Below are 23,368 nucleotides of genomic sequence, written 5' to 3' on the forward strand. Positions count from 1 at the left end.
TGGTCTGCATTACTCATCCCACGGTTCCTCTCCCCTCAGGAGACACGTTGGACAACAGCGTGGCCTCGCCCGGGACCGGTGACGATGACGACCTCGACAAGGACAAGAGACGTCAGAAGAAGAGAGGCATCTTCCCCAAGGTCGCCACAAACATCATGCGAGCCTGGCTCTTCCAGCACCTCACGGTAAGAGTGACAGCGAGGCAGTTGCCCTGATCCTAGCCCCAAATGACACGTCAGCCGCCCCACCATCATCCTCCACCCAATCCGTCAGTACATCCGGTGCCTTCTCCTGTTGGAGAGCTCAGGAACCACATCCTCAGGGTCATTCAGGAAATGTGGACAAATTCCTTGAGGAATCCTCACAGCCTGTCATGATTCATGAGAGGCTGATACACTTGTGCAATGGCTCAGAGAAATTCTGTTACCTGGAATTGGAATTGGATGAGCTTGGCTACTGTCCATTGGAGTTCGGATGAGTAAGCGATGACCTGATTGAAATATATCAGTTCTTGACATCCTGCCAAGGAAAATTCCATTTGGAAGAATTTGGAACAAAGAGCCTCAGTTTAAAAGTAAGGGTCACCCATTTATGATAAAATGAGGCAGGTCATTTCTGCTAGAAACTACTGTTTTTTTAAATACCTTTTATAAGCTATTAGATGAATTAATGTAAGACTAAAGTTGTAGCTTAATCAATTGTAATTTTGAACAGACAGATGTATTTTTCACAGCATGTGGTGGCAGAAACCAGTATAGCAGCTAAACTAATGGTTTATCATCTTTCTCATTTTTCATTGGCTGAGTATTAGCATATTACCCATGTGACATAATTTGTGCAATCAAGGATTGGTTTAAGTTTATCTAAGGAATTTCTCTTATCTCGAGTATAAATGTGATCAATTTTTTTCAGGAGTGCCATCTTATTCTCTTCACCTCTTCTTTCATCTTCACCTCCCTTGTTGTTCATTTGTCTTAGCTTCATTTCTCAGCTCTTTATTTAGCTTGCTTAGAATTTGTATATTTGTTTGTAAATGATCATTAAGTCTATTTACCATTCTTGACTCCCAGAAGAACCTTAAGGATCAGAAAATAGCAGAGATCCAACAATTCCATTAAAGAGCCATGAATTTTAGGAGCTCTGTCCCTCAAAGTGTGGTGAAAGCAGCAATTTTTTTTCAGGCAATGGAAGCTGGGTACTTGGGGGTGGAAAGTTATCTCAGGTCAGTGGGAATATGAGGGTAAAGTTCCAGTCAGCTCACACATCTTGTTAAATGGAAGAGCAGACTCCAGGAGCCAAGTGGTCCTGCTCTGAATCCGCAAAAATACTGGAGGAACTCAGCACGTCAGGCAGCTTCCATGGAAATGAATAACCAGCTGACATTTCAGGCCAAAACTCTTCTTCAGGACTCATTCACTCTACTGTAAGGAAAAGAAGGAGGAAGAAAACAAAGGGAAAAGAAAAAAAGACAAAGATCAAAGAAGTTGAGGTTGTCTTGTGCTAAAAACTAGCCAAACTAAACAGATAAGGGAAATTCCATTGACAGAGGTCAGCCTAGGAAAAACCAAGTTCAATACAGTGTGGCACAGGCCGCAGAGAAACTTCTAGAAAAATACAGAATCAGCTATACCACAATTACTGAAAATTCACTGAACAATTGCAGGCAAATAGGTGATTCTATTAAAAAAAATTAAACAAACATGAAGAAAGTTAAGCTACAATAAACAAAGTTAAACTATATGGAAAGTAACAATTTAGGCTCTAAGCCAGAACTTTTCAGGTCAAGACCCCAGGGCTGTCTATGTGGAAATTACACATTCTCCCTGTGACTGTGTGGCTTTCCCCACCACCACCAGTTTCCTCCCAAAGATGCACATGTTGATAGGTTAATAGGTTGCTCTGAATTGCCTCCAGTGGCCTTGGTAAAGTCTCCATTGCAAAGACCCCACCTCCCATCTTGTCCCTGTCTGCCCTCTGCCGTCTCCAAATGGATGGAGTGAAGATGTACGTCAGCCAGGATGGGTAGGGGGCAGGCTCGGTGGCTGAGTGGTCTCCTTCTCCTGCCTCTTCATGAGAGCCGTGGATCTATTTTCCAGTTCGCGTACCCTCAGTCTGGAGATGTGTGCGTGCTACGATCTCCCGCCTGGAGCCCCCGACAAGGCAGTCAGCTGAGAAACACTGTGTCTGATTGCAGTAATTAATGCTGGTGAATCCTTTTGCTGGTTCCGATGGAGCCTGGGCAAACCTACGAACGGGGATGTCTGTAAATGCACTACATTGTGAAAGGAATCAGAATTAGAATCAAGTTTAATATCCTCGACATACGATGTGAAATTTGTTAACTTTGGGGAAGAAGTACAATGCAATGCATGTTAATAGAGAAAAAGACTGTGAATTACACTAAGTATATATACAGTAAATAGTTAAATTAGTGCAAAAAATAGGAGTGAAAAAGTAGTGAGGTAGGGTTCATGGGTTTCACGTCCATTCAGAAATCAGATGGCAGAGGGGAAGAAGCTGTTCCTGAATCGTTGAGTGTGTCTTCAAGCTCCTGTACCTCCTTCCTGATGGTAGCAATGAGAAGAGGGCATGTCCTGGGTGATGGGGGTCCTTAATGATGGATGCCGCCTTTCTGAGGCACCGCTCCTGGAAGATGTCCTGGATACCACAGAAGCTAGTGCCCATGCTGGAGCTGACCAAGTTTACAACTCTCTGCAGCTTACTTTGACCCTGTGCAGTAGGGGTCCACCCCCGTACCAGATGGTGATGCAGCCAGTCAGAATGCTTTCCATGCTACATCTGTAGAAAGTTGCGAGTGTTTTACGTGACATACCAAATCTCCTCAAACTCCTAATGAAATACAGCCACTGTCGTGCCTTCTTTATCAATACGTTGCATCCAGGTTATGTCCTCAGAGGCACTGCCACCCAGGAACTTGAAATTGCTCACTCTCTCCACTTCTGTATGAGGACTGGTGTGTGTCCCTCATCCTACCCTTTCTGAAGTCCACGCTTAGCTCTTTGGTCTTACTGACATTTAGTGCAAGGCTGTTGGCGCTGCACCACTCAACTAGCTGGTATATCTCGCTCCTGTGTGCCCTCTCATCACCATCTGAGATTCTTTCATCAATCGTTGTGTTATCAGCAAATTTATAGATGGCATTTGAGCTGTGCCCAGCCACACAGTCATGCATGTAGAGAGAGTAGAGCAGTGGGCTAGACACCCATCCCTGAGGAATGCCAGTGTTAGTTGTCAGCGAGGTGGAGATGTTATTTCTGATCCATACAGATTAGCAGGAGCTAATCAGGTGTCACTTAATCACCTGAATCATTGGACATAGGTAGGGAGAAACAAATGAGATACTTGAGGAGTATAAGAAATGAAAGGGAATCTTAAGAAGGAAATCAGGGGGGCTAAAAGAAGGCCTGAGGTTGTTCTAGTAGACAAGATGAAGGAGATTACCAAGGGCTTCTACAGATATATTAAGAGCAAAAGAATTACACGGGACAACATTGGTCCTCTTGAAGCTCAGAGTAGTCATCTATACATGGACCCAAAAGTGATGGAAGAGATCTTAAATGGATATTTTACATCTGTATTTATTTAGCAATACAGCACAGAGCAGGCCCTTATGTTCCTTCAAGCCACACTGCCCCAGCAAACCCTAACAAATCCAATTAACCCTAACCTAATCACAGGACAATTTACATTGGCCAATTAACCTACCCGGTATGTCTTTGGACTGTGGGAGGAAACCAAAAAAAAAACCCAGGTAAATCTGGGAGACGGACATAGCATCTATGAAAGTGAGGCAAAACAGCAGAGAGGTCATGGGCAGTATACAGATAACAAAGGAAGAGGTATTTTGTCTCTTGAGGCAAATTAGGGTGGATAAATCCACATGGCCTGACAAGGAGTTCACTCGGACCTTGTGGGAGGCAAGTGCAGAAATTGCAGAGGTCCTAGCAGAGATATTTAAAACGTCTTTCAAAGTGGTGAGGTGCTGGAAGATTGGTGCTGGAGCTAATGTTGTTCCGTTGTTTAAGAAAGGCTTCAAAAATAAGCTGTAAAATGATAGGCCGGTGAGCCCGACATCAGTAGTGGGTAAGTTATTGTAAGGTATTCTAATGACTGGATATATAAGTATTTGGATAGACAGAAACTGATAGGGGATAGTCAACATGGCTTTGTGCATAGTAGGTTGTGTCTTACCAATCTTATAGAGATTTTTGAGGAAGTTACCTGGAAAGTCAATGAAGGCAAAGCAGTGAATGTTGTCTGCATGGACTTTATCAAGGCCTTTGACAAGGTCCTGCAAGCGAGGTTGGTTAAAAAAGTTCAGTCGCTCGGCATTCAGGATGAGGTAGTAAACCGGATTAGACATTGGATAAGCCAAAGATCGGTAGTAGATAGTTGCCTGAGACAAGTGGTGAGCTGCAGAGAACGGTGCTGGGTCTGTTGCTGTTTGTCATCTGGGTGATAATCTGGATGAGCAAATTTGCGGATGTCACCAAGATTGGGGGCGTAGCAGACAGCGAGGTGAGACATCCAAGTTTGCAGCGGGATCTGGACCAGATGGAAAATTGGGCTGGAAAACGGCAGATAGAATTGAAGTTCAAAAAACAGCCAAAGACTGACAAACAGCTACTGTGCAAAAAAAGACAAACTGTGACAAACTGAGAACATGAGTTGTAAGGAGTCCTTGAAAGTAAGTATGTAGGTCATAGAATCAGTTCAGAGTGGTAGTGGGTGAAATTCCTGAACTATAACCAATGAGCGGGGCGTTTACCTTCTCTGAACTTCCAGCCCAATGGCAGTAGTGAGAAGGGGGCATAGCCTGGACAGTGGAGGTCTTTCTTGTGGCAGTGCTTTTGATAAATGTATTGGCATCCGTCTGTCTCGAAGGACAGTGGGTGACGATGATCACCATCACAAGCCTGGGCAGAAGGTATGGAGATCCTGAGATGCCCAGTCGTCAAGATCCCCCCTCAGCCTCACCAGAGTAGTCCAAAGGAAAGCTGATGAAGCAATACGTTTGGCACCAGCTTGGCCGCAGGAGCTGCTGAAAGGATGGTCAACAAAGTTCAGCTGCCTTAGGGGCTCCACTCTGGATTTGCTGTCTGGGTTTATTCCCGTAGCCTTCGTCTCTCCCGAGGCTGCCCACAAGGCAGTGGGACGATTTACCCATAGCTGAGGATCTGGTTCATGAGCACCAGGGCATGTCCACATGCCGGTGGGCCTGTGTGCTACGTGTGCAGGGGCCTGACCTCCTCCCCGTCCTCTGTAGTTCAGCCCGAGTCCGAAAGGACTTCAGTTTCCATGTGTCGCCGGCGAGGAGGCACTACATGAGGCTTGCTGCTGCAGAGGCTACGTACTGGCAGGGAGAGACCTACACATTCAGCTCTCCTTTTCGCGAGACTGCTAGCCAGCGGTGGAAGCTGAGAGTGAGAGCGACAAGCATTATCCACTGCACTACCACACGAGGCGCATCACAGCAACCATTTTGACAACAAGTGTACTCAAGGCTGGGTAATTAGATATAGTCTTTGGATAAGGAGAAGGAAGGTGGGGGGAACCTTCCTCACACTCACACACAGAGGTACAATGCTTTGGAATTCTCTGCCTCAGAGTCACTATGTACAATCCAGTGTCTGAAAGGGCTCCATGGGAATCATAGTGTCATACAGCACTACAGTCCATGAGTCTACGATGACCATCAAGGATACATTTACACCAGGGATTCCTAACCTGGGGTCCACTTGCTTAATAGCACTGGTCCATCACATAAAGAAGGTTGTGAACTCCTGCTTTACACTATTCAATAGTTCCATTTAATATCAGAGAATGTATGTAATATACAACCTGAAATTCTTACTCTTCACAGACATCCTCGAAACAGAAGGAAAAATCCCAAAGAATGAATGACAGAGAAAAGACGACTAAACCCCAAAGCTCCTTGCCCCCTCTGCCACACACAAGCAGCATCAATCCTCCCCGCTCCCACTTATTCCAGCAGAAAGCATCAGCAAATCCCACCACCCACCATGCCAGCAACAGCAAGGCCCCCAGAGAGAGACCACGGTCTACAGTCCATCAAAATCTAACTGTTCAATCCAACATTTCGACACCCCACAGTCAGTCTCTCTCTCTCTCACTAACAAGGGAGAGACAGATATTGCTTCTTCCACAGCGACAAGGGAGACGACATTGGCTATTTCGATTTTACAGATTTTTATTTCGAGTTCTCCAATTTGAGAATCGGCAAGTGGATTACCAAGTACAGAGCCCTCCGACAACCACTCATGGTATCTTCAATGTTCCAGCTCCTGCTACGCTTCAGTACATGGCACCAGCGAGAATTTGTTTATTCTTCGCACACCCCCATCAACTCTGTTGATTCTACTCCTCACCTACATTTTACTGAGCAACTTACTGCCCATTTTGCCGCTGGCGTTTCGGGCAGCAATGAAGGTCCTCCATCTCTGGCGGTGTTCAGGGCTTCCTTCATCACGTCAGTAGCTTCCTCTCGGTTTTCACTACTGTCAGCGATACAAGTCCCAGGTGGAGACTCAGGAATACCGTCACACTCAGATGTAGAAGGATTCTTCATTGCTGTTCCCATAAATGTTTTGTTTTACCAGTCAGGGTTGTTGGCCCTAAGCTGAACCCTGAACCTGGAGGACTGGTGGACCGCTCTTAGTCTGACCTCTACCCTTTGACCTGTTTGGCATGGACAACCCTACCAAGAGACAAAGCATAAAGCCCCGACTCCAGCCGACATCGCTCTCCAGGTCATTGAGGCACACAAACCTCCAAACCCTACTATAAGGTTGTGGTCCTCCTGGAGGGGGGCAATTTACAGCACTCAATTATTCTCCCAGCCAGTATATATTTGGAGTGTGGTGGGAATTCTGAGCACCTGGGGCGGTGGGGGGGGGGGGGGGGTCCCACATGGTCACATGGAGAACCTACAGACATCACACTGACGGTGCCTAGGATCAAACCTGGGTTTCTGGAGCTACAAGCTAGCAGCTTTTCTCGCCTTGCCAGCGCATAATGGAGGTTGTGAGGGCTGGGTGGGAAAGAGTATCAGCCATGATGTCATTGAAAAGTGGAGAGGGCAGGAGGGTCCTTGGTTATCAGATGCTCTGGCGATTTTTTATACTTTAATGTTCTTACCCTACAACCTGACATCAGCCTAGAGACTGCTGTCCATAGAGTCACATGTGTAAAGACCCGGGTTTATCCAGGGAACTGTGTCGAGGATCGGCCTGTATCTACAGACCCTGATTCCTTCAGGAAATTATGCAAATGTTCAGAATTTGCTTTTGAAGTCAGTCTCTTTCTGCAAGAACTTCTGAAAGAGGGCGAGTGGGAGAGTGAATGATATGCATTAAAATTGTTTTAAAAGATGCGATTTTGTTTCACAGCGAGACCTGGAAGCCCCCGTCTTCTGTCAAAGGGCCGCAATTAATCACTCAGTGCTAGCATCTCGAGGACACTTTTGTCCTTTTTCCGGGTTCATATTAGGTCACAGCTGTCACTATCTCAGCAGGCCTGTTTGTTATGTGGTTATTTGCATTTTGAAACAGGGGAAAGAGCAGTATGATTCAGTAACCCATGGCAACCCCCTGGGGCCTATCCTGCTGTCAGGCCTAGGAGTATGGACAGAGGCCTGTGCTTTCTACAGGCCCCATCCGTCACCCTGCTGTCAAACGTTCATGACACAAGCCTTAGTGTGAGAGACTCTGGGGCCCAGGGCTCATCCATCATTTGCCTGTCAGATAAGAAACAGAGAGGGCACCAAACCCATGGCCTGTAAAAGGCCAGCCCACAGCACTTTTTTCCCAGAATGAAATGGATCATAATGGTATCTGCCATCTGTTGTCACTGACCAAAAGCTGCGCAAGAAAAGAGAGACACATTCAGTGTCTAATTGGATGGAGAAGTTGTGATCTTTTGTGACTTAAAGATTCCAGCTTTGAGGTTTAAAAAAAAGCTTCGACAGACGCAATCTTTTCTGTCAAGTTTTATGTATTCTGATCCAATCTCATACCTAAACTTGGGTTTTATTCACTTAATAAATTAACCAGGTTTGAACTGTTGAAACCACTAACAAGAGAATGGACAAACATTTACCTAACACCTCTTTTGATCTCAATGAGTTCCAACAAACTGAGAGAAATGAAGTACTTTTAAATTAACTGTCACACCTGGTACACAGCAAGGTCCCACAAACATCTTTTGAAAAAAACAGACGATCTACTTCTGTCTGTTGGTTGAGAGATTGCTTTTGGTCAGGCCCCAGGGGAGCACCAGATGAAATTCTTTGAACTGTTGGCCGTGGGATAGCAGCTCGTACGAGTGGCTTTTCCTTCGACATTGCCGTGGTCCCTCGGTGCTGCGTCCACTGAAAATGCACGTTCAAAGTCTCTGGAGTGGGGGCTTGAACCCATGACCTTGCGACCTGGAAGTGAGACAGCAATCCAACGAGCTGCAGGGGATTGACAACCCGATTAGGAGCTGCTGTCCTCGACTGTGGCGGTCACTCCAGGATGCCCCCCACGCGCTTCAGAACCAACAGAACACACTTTGTTTTCGGAGTGTGCCAGTCCTGGACACTGGCTCCCCTGCGGCCGGTGCATCTGATGCAAGGACGGGCATCGCGGTCAAACTTGGTCAGAGGAGAGTAGGCTTAAGCCATGCTCTAGAGAGCTGAGCAACCATACTGTCTGACGTCAGTGTGGAGGGGGTATTGCAAATGACAGGAGAAACCTGTTGCTCAGCTGTTTCAAAAGGAATTTATCACCAACCAATAATTGTTTATTGATCAATATTATTTCAAAGTTCAAAGTGAATTTATTATCAAAGTACATATCCGTCACCATAAACAACCCTGAGATTATTTTCTTGCAGGCATACTCAATAAAGCCACAATTGACTCATAACCATAATAGAATCAATGAAAGACTGCTCCAACTTCGGTGTTCAACTAGTGTATGAAGGACAATAAACTGAGCAAATACAAAAAAAAAGAAATGATAAATAAATTATAAATATCGAGAACATGAGATGAAGAGTCCTTGAAAGTGAGTCCAGAGGTTGTGGGAACAGTTCAGTGATGGGGCGAGTGAATTTGAAGGATATAGGCTCACTTTTAAGGACTTTTTTTCTCAATTTCTCAATATTGCTTGTTTATTTATTTATTGTGATGATTATTATTTAATTTTTTCCTCTTTCTTTTTGTATTGGCCCAACTTGTTGGTTTTTTTTTCCACACTGGTTGTTGTCTGCCCCATTGGGCACAGTCTTTCATTGATTCTGTTGTGTTTCTTGTATTTACTGTGATTGCCCACAAGAAAATGAAGCATTGTATATGGTGACATATACTGCATGCACTTTGATGATAGATTTACTTCGAACTTTGAATTCGGCCTCTGTCACCTCACGGAGTCAGAGTATTACAACAGAGATACAGACCTTTTGGTCTATAATGTCCACCGCAGACTGGTGTTTTGCCTGTGCCATCTACCTGCACCTGGACATAGCCCTCCATACCTCTCTCATCCATGTACCTATTCAAACCTCTCTTAAATGTTACAATTAATCTGCATCTACCACTCCTACTGGCAGCTCATTCCACACACGCACCACTCTCCGAGTCCCTCAGAGTCCAAATGGTTCAAATGGTTCCATTTGATATCAGAGAATGTACGAGAGGTGATTGATAAGTTCATGGCCTAAGGTAGAAGGTGTCAATGTTAGAAAACCTAGCACATTTATTTTTCAACATAGTCCTCTCCTACATGTACATACTTAGTCCAGTGGTTGTGGAGCATACGGATCCTGGACCTCCAGAAAGTGTCCACAGCGGGGGTAATTGATAAGTTCGTGGCCTAAAGTAGAAGGAGATGAGTTATTAACTTAAAACTTTCTGCATAATCACTCAAAATGTTGAACTGCATGTGCATGTAACGAGAGCCCTATAACCCGTCTCCGTCTACCTTAGGCCACGAACTTATCAATCACCCCTGCTGAGGACCACTTCTACAAAGAAGGGATCCGTATGCTCCACGACCGCTGGACTAAGTGTGTACATGTAGGAGGGGACTATGTTGGAAAATTAATGTGCTCATCTTTCTAAAATTGACTCCTTCTACCCTAGGCCACGAACTTATCAATCACCCCTCGTATACAGCCTGAAATTCTTACTCTTCACAGATGCATCCACGAAACAAGAACCCCCAAAGAATGGATGATAGTAACATCAGAAACCCCTCCCACACACAAGCAGCAGCGGAAGCATCGATCCTCCTGTTTCCCCCCCATTTCTACCAGAAGCAGCAATCCCCCCCCCCAACCATGCAAGCAATAGGAAAAGCCCCCAAAGAGACCTTAATCAAAAGAGTCCATCAAAACTACAGTCCATCATCCAGCACTTTGGTATCTCAGGCAGGTTCTCCCTCCCCTTAAGTAGTTCACCTTTCACCCTAAACCTACGACCTCTAATTCTAGGTATAGTCGACGTTTCGGGCCTGGCCTGCTGCGTTCACCAGCAACTTTGATGTGTGTTGCTTGAATTTCCAGCATCTGCAGAATTCCTCGTGTTTTGACCTCTAGTTCTAGTCTCACCCAGCCTGAAGGGGAAAAGCCCGCAAGCTACCAGTACCCCTCAATAGCGGGATCTTGCTCTGCACAGGTTTGCCTGCTGCTGCTTTCCCGTTTCAACAGAGTGATCACGCTTCCGAAAAACATTTCAGGGTCAGATTTTGTATCACCAACTCGGACGACGTGGCATTCGCCAGCCGTGAAGTGCATTGTAAAATAATGCAGTGGGTTAGGAGAAACCTTTGAGACACTTACAGCTTCCAGTTGAGTGAGGGCAGAGATATTGCTGTTCCAGTTGTCTAACACCCTTGAAACGAGCCAAGAGATGTATGCACAGACAGTTGGGTTACTCCCCTCCTCTGATGTTCAGCATCTATTCTCCCACTCCCCACCTCTCTCTCTACCCCCTCCCCAGATAATTTTGTTGACGGTATTTATTCTGAACTTCTCAGAAGACTGTGAAGCGAGGCGGCTCTTTAAAGATGCAGGCAGTGGGACCTCTGGGGAGCCCCGAGCCCGGCTCGTCATTTGACTGAAGAAATTTTGCCCCGGGGCTGGTTTGCAGTGATCGTTTCCATTGTTGAGCTCTGCCCCGTGCTTTGAATTCAATGATCAAGACATCCAGCCCAGTGACAGAGCTTTGGCGAGAGAGGGAGAGAGAGAGAGAGTGAATGGGAGACAGAGAGAAAGGCTGGCATGGTGGGGAGGGAAGAGATGGGTGGGGGAGTTGACTGAGAGAGTGAGAAAGAGGGAAGGTGAGAGAGAAAGTGAAGAGTGAATGGGAGACAGAGAGAAAGGCTGGCATAGGGGAATGGGGGGAGAGAGAGGAGAGAGAGACAGATGGAGAGGGAGAGATGGGGGGTTAAGTGAGTTAAATGAGAGTGAGAAAGAGGCAAGGAGAGAGAGGTGTTAAAGAGAGAGAGAGAGGAACAGAGAGGTACACTAAGTGGGTTGGAGGAGCAGAGAGAGATGAGTGGAGGGAGTTGAGTGAGAGAGCGAGAAGGAGAGAGGGTGAGAGAGAGAGAGAGAGAGATAAAAGGGAAGAGAGAGATGGGGAAGGGGAACCGAGAGAGAGAGATGGGTGGGGGAGTCGAGTGAGAGTGAGAACCAGGCAAGGAAAGAGAGAGAGCGAGCGATAACAGAGTGAGGTTGAAGGGAGAGAGTAGATGGGTCAGGGGGATAAGAGAGAGAGTGAAAAAAAGAGGGTGAGAGAGGGGGGAGAGATACAGAGAGAGATGGGGAGCCAAGAGAGAAAGAGGGATTGATGGGGGAATTTAGTGAGAGTGAGAAAAAGGGCAAGGACAGAGAAGGAGAGAGAGAAAGAGGTAAAAGAGAGATAAAAAGGGTAAGGGAGAGAGGTGTGGGGAGCTGAGAGAGATAGATGGGGGAGGTTGTGAGAAAGAGGCAGAGAGAGAGAGAAAGATAGCGAAGAGAGAGGCAAGAGAGATGGGTGGAGGTTGAGTGAGAAAGAGGCGGGGAAGAGATAGAGAAAGAGTGGGGCGCAGAGAGATGTGAGAGGGATGGGTGGGTGAGCTGAATGAGAAAGAGGCAGGGAAGAGAGAGAGAGGGGAGGAGAGGGGTGAGAGAGATGGGTAGGGGAGTTGAGTGAGAAAGAAAAAAGGAGAAAGGGGAGGGAGATAAAGAGGATAAAGGGAGAGATAGAGAGTGAGAGAAGGAGAGAGAAGGGGAGACAGAGAGAGGGAGAGAGAGAGAGACAGAGTGATGACTGGAGAGAGAAATTATGTTGAAGAGCTGCTCCAAGAGAGGAAGGTGGGAACTAATGAGAAAAGAGGAGAGAGAAAATTCAGGGCTTATATGGAATGAAAGTGAAAGAAAATTAAGAAGAGAGAGTAGCAGAAAGAAAGACAGGAATGGAGTAATGGAGAGAAATATGAAGAAATTTGTGCACGCCAAGGTCCAGCAGAAAGTGAAGACCGGATGCTGTGCTGTTGACCGAGAGGTTAATGCTGGGCTGACACCTGAGGAGAAGCCCCATCCCTCAGACTGACTCCTGGACCAGCATGATCCAGCAACATACCAGGTGTCTTCCCTGGTGGTCCCAGCCTGGGCTGGTCGAGGGGCTCTGGGCTAACGGGGCAGGACTTCGACAGAGGTGAAGGCCGTGACTCACTCTGCTCTCTTCTGCCCCTCTCCAGCACCCGTACCCATCCGAGGAACAGAAGAAGCAGTTAGCACAGGACACAGGCCTGACAATCTTACAAGTCAACAACTGGTGAGTCCGCGTGTGTCCTGGGGAACGGTGCGATGGTGTTGGGGGTGGGGTGGGGTCTCACAGTACGAGTGTGAGGGTGGATCACAGGTGGTGTGCGGTGTGGTCAAGAGCAGAGTCAGAGGCAGAGTGTGGGGGTAGAGGGAAAGTTACAGGCGGAGTGAAGAGATGGGGTCACAGGCGGAGTGTTGAGGGCGGAATCACAGGCAGAGTGACTGGGTGGCAGTCAAAGGCGGAGTACGGGGCAAAGCTGCAGGCGGAGGGTGGGGGTGGGTCACATGCAGAGTGTGGGGGTAAAGGCAGAGTCGTAGGTAAGGTAAAGGGGCAGCGTCACCAGCAGAGTTACAGGCAGAGCGTGAGGGTGTGGTCACAAGTGGAATATTGAGTTACAGGCAGAGTATGAGGGTGTGGTCACAAGTGAAATACTGAGTGGAATTACAGGCAGAGTGTGGGGGTAGTATGTATTGGAGGTACAGGCAAAGTGTGAGGGTGTGGTCACAGGGGAATTGTTGGATGTATCACACCACTGACTCACAGGCGGAGCTTCGGACATCACTGGGACAGTGTGGTGAGGGGAAAAGTCACAGGCAGGCTACGGAGACAGGGTTAATGATGGAATATGGGAGTTACAAGGCCCCTCGGGTTAGAAAGTCTCCAGACAGACAACAGCATGATGTTGAAGATGGACAGTGTGGGGGTTGTGAACCAGGGAGGCTCTGTTAACCCCTTTCACCCTGTTAGAAGTTAAATGTTGGGATTGAATCGTGCGTGTGCCATTTTGGATGCGGCAGCCCCCGCTCTCACCGCCGTGTGCAGCCCGCAACTCTTTGGGTGAAATTAGCTCAGAAACGATGAAAGCAGCGCGCGCAGCGAGAGCCAGCATTGTCTCTGTCGCCCGGCACCTCTGCAGGACAGCTGAAAGTTGCCACTCAGCACCCAGCCAAGCGCTGGCACGCGGGATAGACCCTGAGCCAAGCGCGATATCCTCTCCGAGTGCAGGAGATAACAGTCAGGCAGTAAATGCAAGGCTGAAGGAGCAGGAAGAAGGATGCTCCCATAGCCAGGGAGCACCGAACTTCAACCGAGGACTGGAATTAGATCTGTCCGGAAGTCAATGAAAGCAATGCCCTAGTTGACGAGCTAAAATCTTCACTGCTGAGGGGTCCCCACCTCCCCCACTACACAATGACCTCCTCCCTGGGAGCCCCAGGGTGATTTGAATTTTAGGGTTGCAGATCACAGAGCAAAGCCAGATTTTATTCTGCATTCGCAAATGCCCTTGAGTAGGAGGGGATGGGTCCCCCCTCTGGAACCACGGCTCTTCGGGCGAAGGTGCTCTCCCTCAGTGCTGTTGGGAAAGGGGCTTCTGGTCTGAGACACAGCCACGGTGAAGGGTAGGAGTTACTGTATATTCCCAAGTCAGGATGACGTGACGGGAACCTGCCATTCCCCCAGCCCCTACTGCCCTTGGCCATCTCGGTGGTAGAGGTCACAGGTCACAGGTTTGGGAGGTGACGTCGGTGTAGCCGGGGCCAATAAACGTAGAGCTTTCTATCGTTGCCGGATGACGTGACGTTTCGGGTGGTGGATGGGACGCTGATCGAGCTGGCTCCTTTATCTCGGATGCTGTCGGGCTTCTTGGTAGTGGTTGGCCCTCTCCCTGGTTTCCATTTGCACTCCGGACTTGCTCCTTGCAGATGGGGGGGGGAAGATGTGGGCAGGTGGGAGTTTGCGCCTGAGAAGAATCGGGAGGTCAGTAACCCACTCGGGACGCCAGCAACTGACCCATGGGACATCTGTGCCCATTTGTGTGTCTGAACCCCTTCCCTCACAGACGCCACCCTTGATCTCCCCGGTCACACCACCCAATTGCGTACCTAAGCCTTGTTATCCCAGCACCCTGGCCTAATACCAGTTGGATATCTGCTCACAAAATGGCGAAGGAGCTCAGCAGGTCAGGCAGTATCTATGGATGAAGGATTTACTGACGAAGGGTCTCAGCCTGAAAACATCATCTCCAAAGATGTTCCCTGACCTGCTGAGTTCCTCCAGCATTTTGGGTGCATTGCTCCAGGTTCACAACATCTGCAGAAGCTCGTGAGTCCTTAGTTTGATCCCGATTGGAATCCCCCCAATAACTTCGGGTCAGATCTGCCTGTCTGACTCCTTTCTCCGCTCTGCCCTGTCTCCACTCACCGTGGATCATAGCCTCCCTCACTGCAGTGGAGGACAAAGCCCCTCCTGAGGGTTTATGCCTATGGAGGAGGTCACCAGGCAGACAGAGGCAAAGATGTGTTCAAAGCTTCCTTTTCTTTTGGTGTGCGTGTGCGTCTGCGTGCGTCCGTCCGTGTGTGTGCGATGTTGGCGGGATAATGTCTTTTTCATGCTTTTACAAGGCGCGGAGTGAGAGAGAGAGACTGTGTGGTGCACCGCTCCTCACACAGACTTTTCGCAGTATTTTTCCCTTTATTTACGAGGTCGAGTTGCGATCTCGACACTCAACCCGGCACGGATGGAAGGCGTACTCGGGATCGGCCCCGACTGGGTTCGAACCCGGGAACCTCCGTTCCAGAGTCCAGCACCGATGTCATTGCGCCACCAGCCGGCCCGTTCAAAGCTTCCTTGAAGAAATGAAACATCCCCGCCAGCTGCTGGAAATCTCTGCCCTGCAATGTCCCGTCAAGGTGGAGGAGTAGTACTGGGGATGGTATTGAGACCCTCAAGTCCATGGCATTGGGAGCGCTACCTCACACGCAACCCGCCTGCCCACCCATTCCTTCAGGTGCCTCCTGCCCTTATCAGGAAGAGATGGGTGAGATCTTGCATCAGTATTATAACCATATAACCATATAACAATTACAGCACGGAAAAAGACCATCTCGGCCCTTCTCGTCCGTGCCAAACTCCTACTCTCACCTAGTCCCACTGACCTGCACTCAGCCCATAACCCTCCATTCCTTTCCTGTCCATATATTTGTCCAATTTAACTTTAAACGACAACATCGAACCTGCCTCAACCACTTCTGCTGGAAGCTCGTTCCACACAGCTACCACTCTCTGAGTAAAGAAGTTCCCCTTTATGTTACCCCTAAACTTTTGCCCTTTAACTCTCAACTCTATCTATCCCCCTCATAATTTTAAATACCTCTATCAAGTCCCCCATCAACCTTCTACGTTCCAAAGTATAAAGACCCAACTTGTTCAACCTTTCTCTGTAACTCAGGTGATGTAACCCAGGTAACATTTATTGACCAAGAAGAAGTACATAGATGACATTATGAACAGGATGGAGTGTAATGTCTTGAGAAGCAGTAATAATTCCACAGGGCCTATTGGTATCTATCCTAGGATGCTTTGCAAAGTCAGGGAGTAGACCAATAGGACCGTGGCAGAGACCTTTATCCACGGATGAGGCATCAGATGTCTGGAGAACGGTCAACATTTTGCTTAGGATGGGCAACACGGACAAACCTGGATGTTATGGGCCAGTGAGCCTTATGTCACAGCATCGATTGTCTGGTTGGCAGTTTGAGGCTCTTTGTTGACAAGCCGAATGAGGTTTGGTTAACACTTTCAGGCCTGTTCATTTGGCCCGGAGGCATTAGTTTCTGCATTCCAGTCACAGAGCAGGCAGTGAGGGTCTTTTCTTCCCATCTGAAGGTCAGGGTCCAGGGGCAGGTCTCACCAGTCTCGAAGGACGTGAGCAATGAATAGTGTCCGAGCTGGAGTGAACGGAACGGGGAAAAGTTGGAGTGGAGGAATTTTGGAACCGAGACCTAGGCTGGGTCGATCTAAGCACCGGGCTGATCTGGAAAGACTGGGTTCGGGACGAAACATAGTGGCAGGGTCCAGGCCCAGAGCGTGTCGACGCAGCGGGGCCCAGGGATAACCCAGTGTTTGGGCAGTTTAAACGCTGGGCCAGACAGACTGAAAAGGCAGGGTATCGGGACCGGAGGCGAGGGTCGGCCCGGTTCAGCTCACAGCTCCGCGATGTTTTCTCCGCTCGCCACTGAGGCTGAGGCTGTGGGCCTGTTCCAGCTGCTCCAGGCTTCGTGCCTCGTGCATGCGAGCCTCACGGCGATCTACCCCGCTGCGTGAGGAACTGAGATCGAGGCTGTGGGCCTACTCCAGGCTTCCTGCCTACGGACTCAATTTTGTTCTGAATACTGTTGCTTGATTTTATTACTTGCCTGTTTTGTGTTTCTTTTTTCTCTCTCTGCGCGTTGCACATTGGCCTTTTTCTTTATTGGCTTCTTTTAGGTTTCCTGTTCTGTGGCTGCCAGTAAGCAAATGAATGTCAAAGTTGTATAATTTATAGATACTTTGATAATACTTTGAACTTTTGAAATGATAAAAATATGGTGCACACAGCAGAGTAGCCCATAGAGCCGCTACCTCACCACTTTACCAACTCAACTTCGACCCTGACATCACGTGCTGTCTGTGTGGAGTCTGCACGTTCTTCCTATGAACACGAGGGTTTCCCCTGGGTGCTCTGGCTTCCACTCCTGTCCCAAAGTTGTACTGCTAGGTTAATTGGTCGGCAACATAAGTTGCCCCTTTGGGTGCAGGTGGGTAGACGGGCGTGTGAGGGAGAGCATGTTGAAAGGAGATAGGGTGATGGGACGGCTCTGAGGACCAACTGAGATCCGATGGGCTGAGCGGTCTCCTCCTACATCATAAGTGAAAAAGTAGACAACATGATCGGCTCTCTAAACCCTCCTCTGTCTGTAAATGAGGTAAACTGGATAAACGACAAACAACACCCTCGACACAAACGTCGAGGAGATTTCTTCGAGCAGAACTCCTTCTCCAGACCTTCCAGGCAGCAGGTTACAAAGCTAAGAACCAAATTATTAAACTGCTGCAGTCTGCAGTGTTAAGAAGGAAGAGGGGGGTGCGGTGTCACGGTAACATAGTGGTTAGCACAACGCTTTACAGTACCAGCGACACAGGTTCAATACCTGCTGCTGCCTGTGAGTTTGTACGTTCTCCCGGTGACCGCGTGGGTTCCCTCCCACAGTCCAAAGACGTGCTGGTTGGTGGGTTAATTGGTCATTGTAAATTGTCCTGTGATTAGGCGCAGATTAAATCGCTGGATCGTAGGGCAGCGTGGCTCGAAAGGCCGGAAGAGCCTATTCCGCACTAAGTATATTAAAATTACTGGCTCCTGTGAGCTGATTCCAGTGTTCACTCAGATACTAAATGGGACCCTTATCTCTGCACTCTTGGGTTCAAGAGCCATAATGTCATCCTTCCTTCCTTCCTTGTGCCTTTAACTCCTGGTGGAGTCATCGGGGTGCTGTCATGACAAGCTTTGCACCAGGCTGTTCCATCTTTCGCGGTTGTGTGCCAGAGCCTGGGTCACCGCGAATGTTTTCCCTGTCCGTTCTTTAATGTTGCCCATCCATCTTTTCCTCTGTCTACACCTCCTGCTCTTCCCCTCCACAGTTCCTTGTAGAACGGTCTTTGCAAGGCCACTGGATCTTGTTACGTGGCCGTACCATCTCAGCTTTCTTTTCTTCACCGTTGTGAGAAGGTCTTCATTGGGGCCAACGTGGTGCTGGATGGTCTTGCAGACCTGCTCATGATGTAACGTTACAGCTATACAAGACCTCAGTTAGACCCCACTTGGAATACTGTGCTCAGTTCTGGCCACCTCACTACAGGAAGAATGTGGATACTATAGAGAGAGCGAAGAGGAGATCTACAAGGATTAGCCTGGATTGGGGAGCGTGCCTTATGAGAATAGGTTGAGTGAACTCGGCCTTTTCGCCTTGGAGCGACGAAGGTTGAGAGGTGACCTGACAGAGGTGTATAAGATGATGAGAGACATTGATCATGTGGATAGCCAGAGGCTTTTTCCCAGGGCTGAGGTGGCTAACACGAAGGGGCATAGTTTTTAGGTGCTTAGAAGTAAGAGGGGATGTCAGGGGTAAGTTTTTCACACAGAGTGGTGGGTGCATGGAATGCACTGCTGGCAACAGTGGTGGAGGTTGCGGAAGCAGATAAAATAGGATCTTTTAAGAGAATCTTAGATAGGAACATAGAGCTTGGAAAAATAGAGGGCTATGCGGTAGGGAAATTCTAGAACCAGAATCAGGTTTATTATCACCGGCGTGTGTCGTGAAATTTGTTAACTTAGCAGCAGCAGTTCAATGCAATATATAATATAGAAGGACAAAAGTAAAAATAAATAAGTAAATCAATTACAGTATACGTATATTGAATAGATTAAAAATTGTGCCAAAAACAGAAATAATATATATTAAAATGTGAGGTAGTGTTTACGGGTTCAATGTCCATTTGAGAATCAGATGGCAGAGGGGAAGAAGCTGTTCCTGAATCGCTGAGTGTGTGCCTTCAGGCTTCTGTACCTCCTTCCTGATGGTAACTGGGAGAAAAGGGCATGCCCTGGGTGCTGGAGGTCCTTAATAAAGGATGCTGCCTTTCTGAGACACCACTTCATGAAGATATCCTGGGTCCTTTGTAGGCTAGTGCCCAAGATGGAGCGGACTAAATTTACAGCCCTCTGCAGCTTCTTTCGGTCCTGTGCAGTAGCCTCCCTCCATACCAACAGTCAGGCAGCCTGTCAGAATGCTCTCTACAATATATCTATATCAGTTTTTGAGTGTATTTGTTGACATACCAAATCTCTTCAAACTCCCAATGAAATATAGTCACTGTCTTTAAAAACGTAAACACGAGGAATTCTGCAGATGCTGGAATTTCAAGCAACAGACATAAAAGTTGCTGGTGAACGCAGCAGGCCAGGCAGCATCTCTAGGAAGGGGTACAGTCGACATTTTGGGCCTGAAACATCGACTGTACCTCTTCCTAGAGATGTTGCCTGGCCTGCTGCGTTCACCAGCAACTTTGATGTGTGTTGCTAGTCACTGTCTTGCCTTCTTTATAACTGCATCGATATGCTGGGGCCAGATTACGTCCTCAGAGATAGATTTCTCAAGTACATGGTCAACACAACGTTCTGGGCCAAAGGGCCTGTAATGTGCTGTAGATTTCTATGTTCTCGCATGCCCATTTCTTCCTTACCTTCAGCATACAACGAATTTACCAGAAGCATGTTCGCAACATCTAGTGGCTGTGATGGGAAACGCATGCTCGATTTCTGAAGGAGCTTTTTTAAAATCGAACTTTCTCCCCTTCTGGATGAGAAAGGAGGGGACTCCCTCCAGGTTAAAATCCACAAACCTCGGGGCAACGTCTCGGATGTCCCAGGAAGGCATGCAGCACGCCTGCCTTCGTAAGACCCTGGCAGATACTACAAGAATTGGGACATCCTTTTACAAATCATTGCTTAGGCTGCACTTGGAGCCAGCGTCCTCTGCAGTTCTGGTCGCCACACTACAGTCAGGATGTGAGAAGGTGCAGGAAAGATCCCAGAAATGTTGCCTGGATTGATAGGATTGAGTTATAGTCCTACCAGTTCAGGTGTGGGCACGTTAGTGCTATGCTATACTGTCAGCGCCTCTGATCAGGATTTAAATCCCACTGTTGTGTGTAAGGAACTTGTACGTTCTCCTCATGACCGTGTGGATTTCCTTTGAGTGCTCTGGTTCCCTCCCCCATTCCAAAGATGTACAGGTTAGGGTTAGTTAGTTGCGGGCATGCTATCCTATGTGGGCACGTAGCCAAGTGGTTAAGGCTTTGGACTAGCGACCTGAAGGTCGTGAGTTCGAGCCCCAGCTGAGGGAACGTTGTGTCCCTGAGCAAGGCACTTAATCACACATTGCTCTGCGACGACACTGGTGCCAAGCCAACCTAATGCCCTTCCCTTGGACAACATTGTCGTGGAGAGGGGAGACTTGCAGCACGGGCAACTGCTGGTCTTCCATACAACCTTGCCCAGGCCTGCGCCCTGGAGAGTGAAGGCTTTCCAGGCGCAGATCCGTGGTCTCGCAAGACTAACGGATGCCTTTATTATCCTGAAGCCAGAAGTTTCAACAGGTTTCAAAAGGTACATTTAATGTCAGAGGTATGTATACAATATACATCCTGAAATTCTTTTTCTTCACAAACGTCCACGAAAACAGAGGAGTCCCCAAAGAATGAATGATAGTTAAAACGTTAGAACCCCAAAGCCCCCCCCCAGCTCCCCTTCCTTCACACAAGCAGCAGCAAGGTAATGATGCCCCCCAACCCCACCTGCAAAAAGCATCAGCACCCTCCACCGAGCACTCAAGCACGCAGCAAAGCCTCAATAAAGACTTGCAGTACCCCAAAGACTACTCGTGCACCTGGTAATTTGACATACCACAGGCTCCCTCTCTCCCTAATAAGGGAAAAAGAGGTGTCCCTATTTCACAGCGAGAGGGGAGACAGAACAAACATCTCACTGATTTATGGTGTTAAAAGTCTGTTTGTATGGCAACACTTGCCAGCTGCTCCCAGATCATCATCATCACTGTGTTGACACATTTCACCGTTTCCATCTTCATCTGACAAATAAAGCTCATCTTTATCTTCATAAGGAGGAGTTAAATAAACTGGGGCAGTTTTCTCTGGAGTGAAGGAGGCTGAGAGCAGACTTGTAGAGGATTATAAAGTTATGAAGGGCATAGTAAGAGGAGTCTAAAACTAGAAGACATCGATTTAGGATGAGTGGGGAAAGATTTAAAGGGGGTGGGACTGGCAAGTATTTCTTTTCCATACCAAAGGTGGAGAGTATGAAAAAAATAAAAAGGGCCCATTATAATTAAACAGTCAAATGTGCACAAGTTGGAGTTCAACTCTTCCAAAACTTATACATATTCACCGACCCTCGGAAGACCGCGGCACCTTGCTCCATCTTTGGTCCCCCACCGGTTGGAGACCAATTCTCTCCGGCGTCTTCCCTCTTCATCTCCCGCTGAACAAAAGGACCCAGCTCGCATTCCAAAGCACCCGTAATCTCTAACCAGAACCCAAGCACTGCTTCTACTGAGAGACCATTATGTTAGCAGTGAAACCTTTCCCAGGGTGTTACAAGTATATGGATTGTGGTTATATCCAGAGGATATGGTGAAGGTGTTCAAAGTAAATTTATTATCAAAGTACATATACATCACCGTATACAACCCTGAGATTCGTTTTACTTGCAGACATGCTCAGTAAATCCAGGAGCCATAATAGAATTATTGAAAGACCACACCCAACAGGATGGACATACAACTAATGTGTAAATACAAAACAAAAAGGAATTAAATAAATAAATAAACAAACAAACAAACAAACAAGCAAGCAAGCAATAGAGCATGAGATGAGGAGTCCTTGAAAGTGAATTGATAGGCTGTGGGAACAATTCAGTGATGGGGTGAGTGAAGTTGAGTGAATTTATCCCCTTTGGTTCAAGAGCCTGATAGTTGAGGTGTAATAACTGTTCCTGAACCTGGTGGTGCAAGTTCTGAGACTCCTGTACCTTCTTCCTGATGGCAGCAGCGAGAAGAGAGCATGTCCTGGGTGGTGGGGGTCCCTGATGATAGATGCTGCTTTCCTGCGACAATATTTTGTGTAGATGGTGGGGAGGGCTTTACCCATGATAGACTGGGCTCTATCCACTACTTTTGGTGGAATTTTCAGTTCAAGAGCATTGGTGTTTCCATACTAGGCTGTGATGCAACCAGTATATAGTCTCCACCAGACATCCAAAGTTTTTTATGTCATGTCGAATCTTCATCAACTTCTAAGGAAATAGAGATGTAACGTTCGAAGTTCAAAGAAAAATTTATTATCAGAGTACAGACATGTCACCACATACAGTCGCGAGGTTCTTTTTCCTGCAAGTAAACTGAGCAAATCTAAAGAACAGTAACTGTAAACAGGATTGATGAACAACAACCTGTGCAAATGCAAATATAAATAAAGGGCAATAAATAACGAGAGCATGAAATAACAAGATAAAGAATCCTTAAAGTGAGACCATCGGTTGTGGGAACACCAGAAATAGATTGAGTGTAGTTATCCTCTTTGGTTGAGGAGTAGTAATTGTTCTTGAACCTGGTGGTGTAAGTCCTGAGGCTCCTGATGAATTGTAAATGCACTATTACATTTGAAAACAGTTAGACAGCTGCATGGATAGGAAAGGTTTTGAAGGGTATTGGCTAAACGCGGGCAAATGGGGTTACTGTAGATAGGGCATCTTGGTTGTCATGGATGAGTTGGACAAAGAGCCTGGTTTTCAACAGTATATCTCTATGACTCGATGAATCCACAGAACATCAGGTTGTTTGGGGTGAAGCTGACGCGCAATGAAAAATTGAAGGAATAACACGAGAAAGTCTGTAGCTGCTGGAAATCCAAATCAACACACACAAAGTGCTGGAGGAACTCTATTGTGTGTGTGTTGCAGAGGAAGTTGTGATCTTCTAGATGGAGTGCACTGGAGTTCACTGTTGACTCTTGCTATATTTTCAGGTGACAGGATGCTGTATATTCGTTCATGATGAGCCGCGTTGTGTGATGTGGGTGATCATGGCCTCCCCATGCCCACGATTGCTCCCGGCAAATTTTTCTACAGAAGTGGTTTGCCAT

The 23,368-nt window shown here is 47.4% G+C and overlaps 1 protein-coding gene across 7 annotated transcripts in view; it reads left to right on the forward strand.

The window, feature by feature from the left end:
- The window catches only part of LOC134352662 (homeobox protein Meis1-like), a 439,361-nt gene that overhangs the window by 384,719 nt on the left and 31,274 nt on the right, over positions 1-23,368 (forward strand). For all 7 annotated transcript variants that reach the window (XM_063060012.1, XM_063060007.1, XM_063060013.1 and 4 more), the window contains exons 8-9: positions 40-185; positions 12,765-12,841. In XM_063060012.1, the coding sequence (XP_062916082.1) occupies positions 40-185; positions 12,765-12,841 (223 nt within the window). The remainder of the gene's footprint in view (positions 1-39; positions 186-12,764; positions 12,842-23,368) is intronic.

The sequence above is a fragment of the Mobula hypostoma genome, chromosome 10, assembly GCF_963921235.1.
Source record: "Mobula hypostoma chromosome 10, sMobHyp1.1, whole genome shotgun sequence".
Taxonomy (NCBI): Eukaryota; Metazoa; Chordata; class Chondrichthyes; order Myliobatiformes; family Myliobatidae; genus Mobula; species Mobula hypostoma.